This window comes from Cheilinus undulatus, linkage group 11 (genome assembly GCF_018320785.1).
Source record: "Cheilinus undulatus linkage group 11, ASM1832078v1, whole genome shotgun sequence".
NCBI classification, from domain to species: Eukaryota; Metazoa; Chordata; class Actinopteri; order Labriformes; family Labridae; genus Cheilinus; species Cheilinus undulatus.
The window spans coordinates 18,677,333-18,691,371 of record NC_054875.1 but is presented as its reverse complement, the minus strand read 5'-3'; the positions used below and the strand labels follow the sequence as shown (position 1 = coordinate 18,691,371).

The window sequence follows — 14,039 nt, the reverse complement described above, 5'->3', positions numbered from 1 at the left end:
AAATCAACTTTCAGAATATATTTTAGAAAGTTAGTAATATTCTTGTTTTTATGAGACAGACATTCAAACTCAATGATAGATGTTGCCATCCTTACTATTTAGTTCCTTCCTCCCTCAGGCAGGTTGCCTGAATTCAAATTCTGGTTAGAGTCCTGGCCGTGGCCTGGGCTGCAGCATATTTTCCTATTTCAATTTACCTGTGTGGTCCAGTGTTAAATTGTGCAGGGATCATTTGTGAAAGGAGATGGCTTCATTGTATACATTAATAATACAGGCTTGAATTCATTTAATTTGTGTGTATTTGTTTGCGGTTCTATCCTGTTTGATGTTAAAGTCCTATGTACTTCAGATTATTTTCAGAGTGACTTTAAATGCAGTTCACAGTTATAACATTCTTTGTACAGCAGGACCTGACAACCTATACCATAAAATGTTTTGCCTTTTGCATCATCCTTGATGCGTGAGTCTTTGGTAAGGGGAATGTGTTAACACTCAGTTTGAAGAAAAAATGTTGCTGCAAGATTTTCAGATTTGGATAACTCTATAAATCCTGTTCTGATGATAGAACAAGCATCCTCATATACTTCACACAGAGTGAAGTAAAAACACTGAATTTATTAATTAAACTTTGGGAAGGAATTTCTCTATCGTAATCTGTTTTAGACCTATTCATCATACAAACATTTGACATACTTGCACATTGTTTTTGTTAAACCCTCTGTGGTGTTCTCTAGTATGTTTGCATACTGATTTGTGTCCTCCTCCAAGCATTAATAAGTCTCACTTTATGACACCTAATGTACTCCCAAATTCATGGAAATTAATGGTTTAGCCAACACCTGTGTCAAATAGGTTAATAAAAGCAGAGGCGAGTCCTGTTGTACTTCATCTCAGATTTGTAAACAAAAGTTTCGACAATGAAATGTTGTCTTGCTTCTCTTTTTCTTTTGGGAACTTGTTTTCATGCTTTAGCTCAATGCAGTGGCCGCAGTGGCTCTAGCTCAGAGTTTCGTCTCAAAGGAGATTATCTGGTTGGTGGACTTTTTGAGATTCATCCTGTCACCGAGCCTGTATATCACGACAGACCAGAAACTATCAAATGCTCCAGGTAAGATTATAATAAAGCTTTTTGGCTCAGAGTAAATTATTTCTTTGTCCTTATGAATATGCAATGCTTTCAACAAGCTGATTCACTTCAACATTTAGTCTTTCAGCTGCACCTGGAAGCAGTATAGTGTTTCCCGATTTCCTGTTATTCTCCTCTCTACCCCCAGAAAACCCATCCTTCTACCAAATTATCGGAGGTTTCAGTTGATGAGATTTTCTGTGGAGGAAATCAATAACTCATCAGACCTGCTACCAGATGTATCTCTCGGCTATGAGATGTTTGATCACTGCTCAGATACTCAGAATTTTCCTGGAGTTTTGAACCTCATCTCAGTCAATGGATTGATCCGACCTTGGGTTGAACCACTAGAGCAACAAAGAAATCATTCTGATGTGTCCAAAGTGATAGCAGTGGTGGGTCCTTTAACCAGCACTCAAGCCTTGACTATTGCCCCGTTATTTATGGCAGGTTTCATTCCAATGGTAAGTTATAAATAGTCTTATAAAGTAAAATCTTGTGTTTTCTATCAGTGCTTACTGTCTATTTTAACCTTGTGACAGGTCAATTATGGATCTACTACTTCTGTTTTTTCCAAAAAAGAGAAATTTCCCTCTTTCCTACGAACAGTGCATCCCAATAAAGATGTCATAGAAGTGATGTTTAATATTCTAAAGCACTTCAACTGGCGCTGGGTTGCTTTCCTCCACAGTGACAATGACTATGGCAATGATGGCCGTGAACTGTTGTCAAAAAGGATCAAGGATACTGACATCTGTTTGGCATATTCAAAGAGTCTTGATGAAAAGACAAATTATTCCCAAATGTTCAAGCAGATAGAAGCACAAGGGATACGAGCTGTTATTGTTTTTGCTCCAAAAATTACTGCTGAAGATCTCATTTTGTCAGCAGTGAGACTGAATATCACACAAAAGGTGTGGATAGCAGGAGATGCTTGGTCTTTAAACAAAAGGCTTCCTACAGAGAAAGGGATTGAAAATATTGGAACTGTACTTGGAGTGTCTCAACCAGTTGTGACTATACCTGGATTCAGTGATTTTGTGCATTCTACTAAAAGCAAAACTTACTGTGAAAACCAACAAGAACCTGGATATTGCAATCAGGTTTGCAACTGCAGTAGTTTCACAGCAGAAGAAATCCTTTCGGTGGACCCAACTTATTCTTTCGCAGTGTATTCTGCTGTGTATGCCATTGCTCATGCCTTGCATAATGCCTTGCAATGTGACTCTGACAGATGTAATGGCAATATTACAGTGCACCCCCACATGGTAAATATGAGAATGATTATAAAAGTTGACTGCATTTACTCTGACTAATAAAATTTGGCCCTGCAATATCTGAACATTTGTCATTACTTGTTCTATTTGAACAAGACTAAAAGCCTACTTTGTGAACCAACATCAGGTCCTGGCAGAGCTGAAGAAGTCAAACTTTACACTTTTAAATCAAAGCATTGAGTTTGATGAGAATGGTGACCCCAAATACGGATCTTACTCAATAGTTTTCTGGAACCACAATGGTGAGGCAGAGGAGATTGGCTTCTATCATTTTCACCCATCTATGAATTTCTTCATCAACAGTAGCAAAATTCATTGGTACACAAATGGAGAGGTGAGTAGGGTTTCCCCTTCTGACAATTTTTTCCCCTTAGACAATTTGTATGTTTGTGTGTGATTTGCAGAAAGATTCAAACTTCTTCTCTGTAATAATATATGTATATGTATATATATATATATATAAACATGTCACAGGCTTAAAAGCTACTGCTCAAATCTAATGGCCAAACCTTTTAGTTTTAAAAAATCTGTATGGTCCATACCATTGATATCTTAAGTGTTACTTAATAGTTGTTTTTTTTACAGGTGCCTATTTCACTGTGTTCCAAAGAATGTTCTGAAGGATTTGTTAAAGAGCAGAATGGAATCCACAAATGCTGCTTCACCTGTACAGTCTGTCCAAATGGAACTTATATCAACAGCACAGGTACATTAAACACACTAGAAAGAAAAACTACCTAAAGACTGCTCTCTCTCTGGTTGATGTAGCTCATCATAATGAAACTAGTCTGATTTTAGAGCATGCAGAGTACTAGGGCCACAGCAGACTTGAAGATAAATGACTTCAAGATAAATTATTCACCACCATTTCTCTCTCTCTCTCTCTCTCTCTTTTTCTCTACTTATATACAGTGCTTAACAAATTTATTAGACCACCTGTCATATTTGTCTCAAAGACCATCCAGCATCATGAAGTGCTTTAATGCGAACTCTTTAATTTTCAGTGAGCTCTCCACGTTTTACCATTTTGAACAGGAATGAGGAATTTCAAACTGAATTCACACAAATTTGAGCTTCTCAAAGGCTTCTCTGAGAAGTCAGAAATTAATCAAGCATAACATTCAACCACTTAAACTAATTTTTCTGTTCAGGAATGCAAGTAAATAACTATAATTTGACATATTAATCAAGAAATAATAATGTGCTTTACTATTTTTTTCGGGGTTTTTTTTGTAAATCAGTAAATTTGAAAATTCATGGATAACAATAATTATATTTTAGCATTAAAAATATCATTTGGGTTAAAGAGCTTCTACATATTGGTGTATTAACCATTGCAGAAACATAAAAAAATATTTTGGTAATTACCAATGCTGTTAATTTAGGGCAGCTGTGGCATAAACCTTACTTTGGTTAGGGTTAGGGTGGTCTAATAAATTTGTGAAGCACTGTACAGTGCTAGTTATTTACTTGCATTCCTGAACAGAAAAGTTAGTTTTAGTGGTTGAATGTTATGCTTGATTCATTTCTGACTTCTCAGAGAAGCCCAGTGAGCTGGCTCAAATTTGGGTGAATTCAGTTTGAAATCCCTCATCCCTGTTCAAAATGGTAAAACATGGAGACCTCACTGAAAATGAAAGAGTCCGCATCCGCTGGATGGTCTCTGAGACAAATATGACAGGTGGTCTAATAAATTTTTTAAGCACTATATATATATAGATATATATATATATATATATATATATATATATATATATATATATATATACACACAGTACCGAGCAGAACTTTTAGGCATGTCTGAGCCGAAATTTGAGGCTGAAGTAAGGCGTGTAATGGCAAGTACGCCTGCCTGAGGGCCCCATCAGGCAGGAAGGAGGATTGACACAACCCAGGTCATGCTCTGGATGTCTTTCTACATTACCAAAGGCATAGAAAAACGATCTGATGAAAACAAAACAAAACCACTACTTTAGGGCGGAGTTATGGGTAGATGTGGGGCCTCAACATAGCCTAGGGTACTGTTAGGGCGGGTAGGAGGGTTGCCACAACCCCCTGGTTGTCGTGTGTATGTTCTAAGCACCTGGACACTGTTGGTAGTTGTTGGGGGAATTACCATGGGTGCAAAGGCCCGGACAAAAGAAATGCTGTTAAGCTAGACCTTGGCTGCTGAGCAACACATGTACATGTCAAATGTGTCAACACTGACTCTGGCTGCCCTCCCTCCTCTCTTCAGCCCGAGGTTGTGAAACATCAGGACCTGTGAAGAACCGTTAGTGCTCTACAGGCCTAAAACTTCTGCACAGTACTGTATATATATATATATATATATATATATATATATACATAAAGTCACAGTTTGATGTATGGTCAGTATGTATGTACAGTATGGTCTACATATGTGGGCCATAGAGAGACGTTTTCAGACATAATTTACACTTAACACGTAACCATGATTTTGACACAAGAATCTATTTTGATATCTATGTGATTTAAGTCTCTGTCTTTTAGCCTTTACATTAAATGCCTTTTAGTCACATTACAGTCATTTCTACCCTTTATAGTTTTAGTCCACTTATAGTTGATGAAAACTCAAAAACATTTTAGTCAAGTTTTAGTCCATAAATAGTCTTTACATTTTTTTGTCTTAATAGTCCAAGCTTTTAATCTCTTGCCTGAATCTGGTACCAAATCATGGTAGTGTGTTCTAGACACTCTGCCAAACCTTGGATCTCTGCTTTCTGTAGCTGAGAGGTAGAAAAGATACAGATGCATTGAATTTTGACAGATTTACCCGCAGTGGAGAAAAATCATTAATTTTGAATGTCCGGGGAAAAAAAAAAAACAGAATTACATTTCAGTCTAGTTTTAGTCATCTTTGCTAGTCTTAGTCTAGTCTTTCTCATGGAAAAAAGGCTGTCATCAAACATTTTTAGTTATAGTTTTAGTTGATGCAATTCACACTGATGGACACACACCGAAGCTAATTCCTATGTAAAGAGATTACACAGCAGCATCTCTGTGTCTGCTTCTTCATAAAAGAAAATGAAAGAATTTTAAAGTCTTTCATGTTGAATAAACAGGTTTGTTCTTAGGCTTCCTTTTTTACTCTGACCAACTCAAATGTCAAGTATTATAACTTGAATATGGCTAAGCAATGCATTTTCTAAATTAGTTTAAAGAATCCATAATCATTCTGGAAAAATATATCTTTTGTCAGAGGTTCAACTTTTAGTCTATGATTCTGCCTAAACACGCAAAGCGTGTTCAATTATAACTAGAAAAGCACTCGGAGAGCGCAGACCTCCGCCATTAGCCCTATCTCCCAATAGAACAGAATCCTTTAAAAATTCCTGGATACAGACGGTGATCCGGATCACTCGCAAAATCTAATCACTTCTTCCTAGTGCTATTTCTGACATTTCCTGAAAATTTAATCAAAATCCGTCCATAACTTTTTAAGTTATGTTGCTAACAACAAACTAACTAACAAACCCTGCCGATCACATAACCTCCTTGGCGGAGGTAATTAAGGTTTATCACTGATCAAACTATGAACCATTACATGGTTTCCCACCTGTTTGATCTGCATTTAAACGAAAAAAGGAATGAAATTTTTACTGACAAGTTGTCTCCTGTGTTAAACAGAGAATCCTTACAAGTGCCTCAACTGTAAAGACACAGAATGGTCTGCAGATGGAAGTACATCATGTAATCTGCGCTCAGTGGAGTACATCCCGTTTACAGACATCGGAGCTATACTGATCATGGCTGGGTCCATGGCCTTGGATGGTCTCACATTCGCCATGTCTGCTCTCTTTGCCATCAACTACAACACCCCTGTAGTCAGGTCTGCTGGGGGACCAATGTGCTTCCTCATTTTAGGCTGCCTCAGCCTCTGTAGTCTCAGTGTATTCTTTTACTTTGGCAAGCCAACAACTCCCTCTTGTATTTTAAGGTCATTACCATTTCTCTTGTTCTACACTGTTTGTCTTGCATGTTTTGTGGTGCGCTCTTTTCAGATTGTTTGCATTTTCAAAATGGCTGCCAGGTTCCCAAAACTCTACAGCTGGTGGACGAAATATCATGGACAGTGGCTGATTATCACTGTGGCATTTGTTACTCAGGCATTCTTACTTCTTATATCCTATGCTTCTTCAACACCAAAGCCCTACAATGAAACATCTTGGTCACAACAACAAATTGTTCTTAGTTGTGAAATCAAAATTGGAGCATTCTCCGGTTCAGCTATTCTACTTGTATGTTTGGGTTCTCTCTGTTTTGTTTTTTCTTACATGGGAAAAGACCTCCCCAAAAATTACAATGAGGCCAAAGCAATAACCTTCTGCCTGCTTTTGTTGATCCTCACCTGGATCATCTTTGCCACTGTGCAGGTGCTCTACCGAGGCAAGTACATCCAAACACTAAACGCCCTGGCAGTACTCTCCAGTCTCTACTCCTTCCTATTGTGGTATTTCCTCCCAAAATTTTACATCATCATTTTTCAGCCCCACAAAAACACACAGCAATACTTCCAAGGTCTCATTCAGAATTACACCAAAACAATAAGTCAGTAGTCAATATATATACACACAAACACACACTTCTGTGTTTCTATGACTATTGCAATCAAATTCAAAAGCTGTTTAAAAGTCATCTTTCTGACTTGAATGTATTCGTTTTTTTTTAATCATACTGTTTGAGTCATCTGTGCCAACATCAAATAAACTGACAATATCTAGATTTAGACGCTCTGTATGATTTATCTATTGTTTTTGTCACCACCCTGTGGTGTCAAGAGGCATTATGGATTGTCATAATCTTTGTACACAAATACTATGATTGCACCTTTTTCTCATGTGTTTCACTTGCTCAAAACTCCAAGAAAATAATAGACATGCATGTCTCATTTTGTAATTAAATTCTAGCTTGTTCAGAAGTTGAATTAATGAGAAGAGGACCAATTGGTGTTGTCCCTGTATTTATGGGTAATCATTTCAACTTGTCCATAGGTGTCCCAAAATCAGCAGCAGCCAATCATAGCATTCATACGTTTCCAGTTTAACTACTGTGATAATGAACAATAAACCGCAATTAAAACAAATGTGTTTTTGGATGGGGTTGATGTTACATCTTATGTCCCACATGGTGGCGACCTTGACCTACATGCAATACTTCATTTTCTCATCAACCAAATGAGAGCATATAGGCAAACTTTTGTATCTATTCTGCCCTTCATGTTGAAGTCACATGAGCTTTGTGAACATTACCTTTAAACAGAGACCATTTAAAAATATGTTGATAGCTATAATGTAGCAACCTTTTATGATGGGTCAAACAAATTTTGGGTAGTGACCAGCAAAAAATGAGGAAATAAAATCTAAATTAATTTAATGAGTATCACTTAACTAAATTATAAAGATCCCATCTTTACATATCATGTCTTATACATGTGGAAGTCACACTTTTAATGAAAAACCTCACACTGAAAAAATGTAACATTGGTTGAACTTTAAAAAAAAATTAAGTAATCAATCACACGAAACATTTTGAATTGAATCAATTAAATTTTTTTTAATTAGGTAAATGTAATTTTTTCAAGTTCATATAAACTATGTTTAAAGGTTTAGCAAACCTAATTATTTTAGATTGTCCTAAACTGAAAATAAAAATTTCCCTTAATCAACCGATATAAATATTCCACTCATTTGAACTTAAAATGTCAAAGTTCATACAACTATTTTACCATTTTATTAGGTTGTTTCAATTAAGACATAATTGTTGCTTTTGGGGCTTCTGGCTAATCAACAAACTTTTCCTGAAAACTCCTGCTACTTTGGCCCAAGGACAGCAGACATGTATTAAAGGGGACATATTTTGCCCTTTAAGACAAGCTTATATTGGTCTCAGAGGTCCCCAAAACATGCCTGTAAAGTTAATTGCTGAAAAAACACTAGTGCAGGATTCTTGCAGGGAGTAGACATCACTTTCCTGATGTTTCAGGCACTTCTATCCAACATCTAGAACCTGACTGAGATTTGAACCATCAATCTCCCAGTCAGAAGTCAGCAGGGTAACCCATTGAGCTATCCAGCATCTCTGCTAAGAACTGAGAGGAGGATCAAGAGAGTTCACATGTTTTTGTTAGAAAAACCTGAAAAAGTGATTTTTGCATAATAAGTCCCCTTTAAAATACTGCAGTGAAATTGCAGCCATGTAAGAACAAAAACATCTCAGAAAATGAGAAGCTGACAGTCTCTGAACTTGGGCTGTCATATTTGTAACCTCTGGAGATAAACCTCAGCAATAAGTGTCATCTCTTAGAGGGAGCCATGATGGCTAAGTATAAATTATATTTGGATTAATTCAACTGCACACAAAGCTTATGTTTTTCCTTTCTGTTATCAACTTGGCACTTTCTTCTCAGTTGGAGTCGGTTCGTTGGATACCTGTGCTGGAGTGTAGAGGGAGAGCCACTCAGAAAGTGACGGCTGCTGTTGCATTAAGTGTTTTTCTTAATCAACTCAGGACCTATGGGATGTTGTTACGAATGCGCATGCGCACAGCAGGCTTAATGCAATAAAAATACATTGATCCAATGACAAAATTTAATTTGGTGTCCAGCTGCCAGTTTGAATAAAAATAATAGGTTCAACCATTAAGATAATTTAGAAGATTTAGATTTAATGAACAAGTCAATAATTTTAGGCTGTTATAAAACAAACAAACAAAAAAAAAGTCAATCCAACAACAGCATTGTTGTACTTTCTTCAATGCACCTTGCCTTCTTGTAAAAGCCAATTACATCATTCATACTAATTAACTGAGAGATGCACTAGCAATAAAAGTATGTAGCTAAAGTCTTTAATTGTATGATCTCTGGCTGGTTGAATAACCATCTATCAGAGGGACACAGAGAGAAGGCAAGTCACCTCGTCCCATCTACCACTTTGTCAGAATTAAAGATGGTGATGAGTGAAATTACCAAACCTTTGGCCACCTAAATGCTTTATGCTTTATCCCACAAATGCTTCTGCAGTGTCTTAAGTTTGGGCAAACAGCCAAACAACATCTATATGTGGACAACAATCCTGATTTTCTCTAACACTCCCTTCAAACAGTCAACAGAATTTTGAGGATCCTTGACACTGGAACAGTCTTCTGACGAAAGTCAGTGATGTAGTACCCTTCAAAAACTGCCATTCCAGGATCCTTCCTTGGCTTTGAGAAATGACTATTGACTTTTCCAGTTTTTCCTACAGTACAAAACTGGCAGTGGAAAGATTAAGGTTGATCCAGAACAATCCAAACTATGTCTGAATAACTCATACCAACCAATTCAAACTAGTTAATTACAATTTGTACACAGCATTTGGTGTGCCTCTAAACCTGGGGCAAAGAAATTCTTACCCTACACTGCCACTGCTAAACAGCAGTCAAAAATTGCCATTCCCAAAACCATGGGAAGTGGCCAATAATTGGTCCTCAGGTGTAGTCAGAGTTGGTGATAAAGACATTCAAGCCATGACTTTCCTTGCTGTTTGTTGCTATTGTTTAAAAGCCAACTAGCAACTTGAGAAGCAACAATGGAATCAGAGTTGGGAGACAAGAGCTGAGAACAGACCATTGTCTGCATCATTTCATCAAGGAGAATCCAGATCCAAATCTAACGTATCTTCCAGGGTAGCTCAAAATGGCCAAGCCTGTGTAGCAGGGCTGTCAGTAGGATTGAAAGACAGGGGGGCTTAGCCCCAAGGGTTGCAGGTAATGCTTGACATATAGTGTGCACCAAAAAGTTTTTCTCCACACCTTGAAATGCTTAATTAATTAATTAATTATTAGTTGTAGAGCATTTACCAGGACTTATAATCTGGCTAACTCTCTTTTCTTTAGAAGACTGTCCTTTCCCGAGCCTTGAGGAGGGCCTCCTTTTTTCTAATAACAGCCTGAGTGTGTTTATGATTTGCTATTTAAAGGTCTATATGCTGAGCTCATGGAAAGATGTTGGAAAACATATCCATTAATGCATTTAGTAAAACATAAATGTGGTGTATGATATCTAAAAATATATTTATTTACTCCTCTCTTTCTTCTTTCAGGCTGTTCATGCTTTCCAAATAAAACTAGTTTATTTCTGCCAACCACTGATATTTCTCTGTATCTGAAGTCAGTCCAGTGATATTCCTCTGTGTCTGAAGTCAGTCCAGAATATCATGAACTACAAACCCAGACCTAATGTTGTGGATGGGGATGCTGCACTCGCAGAAGAGCTGAACTGTTTCTTCGCCCTCTTCGAACAGACAACATCAGAAGCAGCTCCATCTCATCCAACAGCCAACACCAGCCACTCCTTCATGGTGAAGGAACATGACATGAGGCTTGTAGTAAGGAGAGTAAATCCCAAGTTTAATGGTAAAGTGGACCATCTTCTTATATCTTTTTGTAATTCTTGATTTATATCTCCATAATTTGCTCTATACAAGTCAGAAATGTTTTTAGTAATTGTCACACCCAAATATTTCATTGCTTTTAGCTTCCATTTCAGGTCATAGAATTCCTTGACTGGTTTTGGATGTAACTGAATGCTTAAAATTTGAGTTTTAGAAACACTGATTTTGTATCCTGATAGGTATCCATATGCCTCCGAGAATTTCATTAGTTTAGGGAGTGCTATATTTGGTTGCTTGAGGTAGGCTATTACGTTGTCGGCAAAAAGTCCAATTTTATGCTCGACTCCTTTTATTTTGACCCCTTGGAGTTCTTTGCTTTGTCTAAAGGCTCAATAAATATTGCAAATAGACTTGGCAACAAACAACATCCCTGTCCAGCTGACCCCTGTAGACATATTTTACCTGACAAATTTCCATTCATTTTATTTGTAGCAGAAGGGTTTTGGTACAGCGTTTTAATCAACTGTATTGATTTATCATTGAATTCAAATCTTTGCATTACCTGATAGAGAAATTCCAAATTAACACAATCAAATGCCTTCTCAGCATTAATACTAACCAGAACAGTGCTTTGTTTTTCTTTTCTGGCATGTTCAATGATATGTAAAGATCCTCTGATGTTGTCTTGTGTTTGATGACCTGAGATGAACACTGTTTGGTCTTCATCTAGTAGTTCTGCTATAAGTATTCATTCTTTTAGAGATAATTGATGTATATAATTTATAATATACATTTCATATGGATATTGGTCTATAATTTTCACATCTTTCTTTGCCATTGCCTGGTTTGGGAAGGATTGAAATCATTGCTTTTGCGCATGTAGGTGGTATTTTGTTTTCTTTGAGTGTCCAATTAAAAGAGGTTTGTAGTATTGATACCAACTCCTCCTTAGAAGTCTTGTACCATTCTGCGGTATACCATCACTCCTTGGAGATTTGTTATTTTTTAGACAATTTATTGCTTGTATAATCTCTTCCTTTGTGATGCCTGCCATTAGTCTGTCATTTTAATAGGTGACAATTGATGGTAAATCCAGCTGATTCAAAAATAGTCTAATTTCTTCCTCACTTGCAGAATCAGGTTGCGTACATAATTTTTCATAGTACCTCTGAAATACTCTTTCAATATGTTCTGGTCCTTCAGTTATCTCCTTTGTGAGTGGGTTTCTTATTTTTTGAACGGTATTTAGTGCTTGCTGTTTTCTTATTCGTTTTGCTAAAAATTTTGTTTTCTAGGGCCAATATTATAGTAATTTTGTTTTAAAAATGTATCCCTTTTTCCATATTCATTCAATAACATATCATTTATCTTAGATTTGGTGTCCTTGATTTGTTTATATATATTTTTTGGTCAGTTGTCTTTTGGTATTGCTGTTCCAATTCTTTCAATCTTGCAGAGTGATCCTGATAAGCTTCTCTTTTAAGTTTTTTTATTAATGCAGTTTTAGCCATCAACTTTCCTCAAACAACCGCCTTCAACACATCCCAAATATTATGTGGTTCCTCTGTTCCATTATCATTTTCTTCCATGTATTGCTTAATTTCCTGTTTGAATTCTTCCACCATTATTTATTGTTTAGTATCCTGATGTTAAGTCTCCACGTTGTTTGCCTTTTCCTACTATTTAGGCGTATTTCTAAAAATAAGGTGTTATGATCTGAAACATCCGCTCCTCCGATCTTACATTCTGTTACTCCGTGTTTATCCCCCATATTTATGAAAAAATAATCTATCCTCCTCTGTGTAGACATATGGAGGCTCCTCCATATATCTACACTATATTGCCAAAAGTATTCACTCACCCATCCAAATAATTGAAATCAGGCATTCCAATCACTTCTATGGCCACAGGTGTATAAAATCAAGCAACTAAGCCTGCAGACTGTTTCTACAAACATTTGTGAAAGAATGGGTCACTCTCAGGAGCTAAGTGAATTCCAGTGTGGTACTGTGATAGGATGTCACCTGTGCAACGAGTCCAGTCGTGAAATTTCCTGACTCCTAAATATTCCACAGTCAACTGTCAGTGGTATTATAACAAAGTGGAAGCAATTGAGACCGACAGCAACTCAGCCGCGAAGTGGTAGGTCACATAAAATGATGGAGCAGGGTCAGCGGATGCTGAGGCACATACTATGCAGAGGTGGCCAACTTTCTGCAGAGTCAGTCGCTACAGACCTCCAAACTTTGTGTGGCCTTCAGATTAGCTCAAGAACAGTGCGCAGAGAGCTTCATGGAATGGGTTTCTATGGCTGAGCAGCTGCATCCAAGCCATACATCACCAAGTCCAATGCAAAGCATAGGATGCAGTGGTGTAAAGCACCCAGTACTGCCACTGGACTCTAGAGCAGTGGAGATGCGTTCTCTGGAGTGACCAATCGTGCTTCTCCATCTGGCAATCTGATGGATGAGTCTGGGTTTGGCAGTTGCCAGGAGAATGATACTTGTCTGACTGCATTGTGCCAAGTGTAAAGTTTGGTGGAGGGAGTATTATGGTGTTGGGTTGTTTTTCAGGAGCTGGGCTTGGCCCCTTAGTTCCAGTGAAAGGAACTCTGAATGCTTCAGCATAGCAAGAGATTTTGGACAATTCCATGCTCCCAACTTTGTGGGAACAGTTTGGGGATGGCCCATTCTTGTTCCAACATGACTGTGCTCCAGTGCAGTGGATGAGAGCGTTTGGTGTGGATGAACTTGACTGGCCTGCATAGAGTCCCGACCTCAACCCGACAGAACACCTTTGGGATGAATTAGTGCAGAGACTGAAAGCCAGGCCTTCTCATCCAACATCAGTGTGTGACCTCACAAATGCGCTTCTGGAAGAATGGTCAAAAATTCCCATGAACACAATCCTAAACCTTGTGAAAAGCCTTCCCAGAAAAGTTGAAGCTGTTATAGCTGCAAAGGGTTGACCAACATCATATTAAACCCTATGGATTAAGAATGGGATGTGACTTAAGTTTATATGTGAGTTAAGGCAGGTGAGTGAATACTTTTGGCAATATAGTGTATCATTCCCATTCTTTCTAAGATGACTTTACAAATTTGGATTTCTGTTTTTTCTATTTCCCTTCAGACTAGTTTTATCCAGACTATGATTCATTACTATGTTAAAATCCCCCCACAAATCAAAACTCCCTCAGCTTCTGCCGCAATATCAAAAAGAGATTTAAAAAAAAAAAAGCTTATC

The 14,039-nt window shown here is 37.5% G+C and overlaps 1 protein-coding gene across 1 annotated transcript; it reads left to right on the top strand.

The window, feature by feature from the left end:
• Positions 1 to 917: 917 nt before the first annotated feature.
• LOC121517932 (taste receptor type 1 member 1-like) lies at positions 918 to 6,980 on the top strand. The gene is made up of 6 exons (XM_041800051.1): positions 918 to 1,108; positions 1,275 to 1,590; positions 1,669 to 2,394; positions 2,531 to 2,737; positions 2,989 to 3,109; positions 6,052 to 6,980. The coding sequence occupies exons 1-6, from the start codon at positions 918 to 920 to the stop codon at positions 6,978 to 6,980; spliced, it is 2,490 nt and encodes an 829-aa protein (XP_041655985.1).
• Positions 6,981 to 14,039: the final 7,059 nt, after the last annotated feature.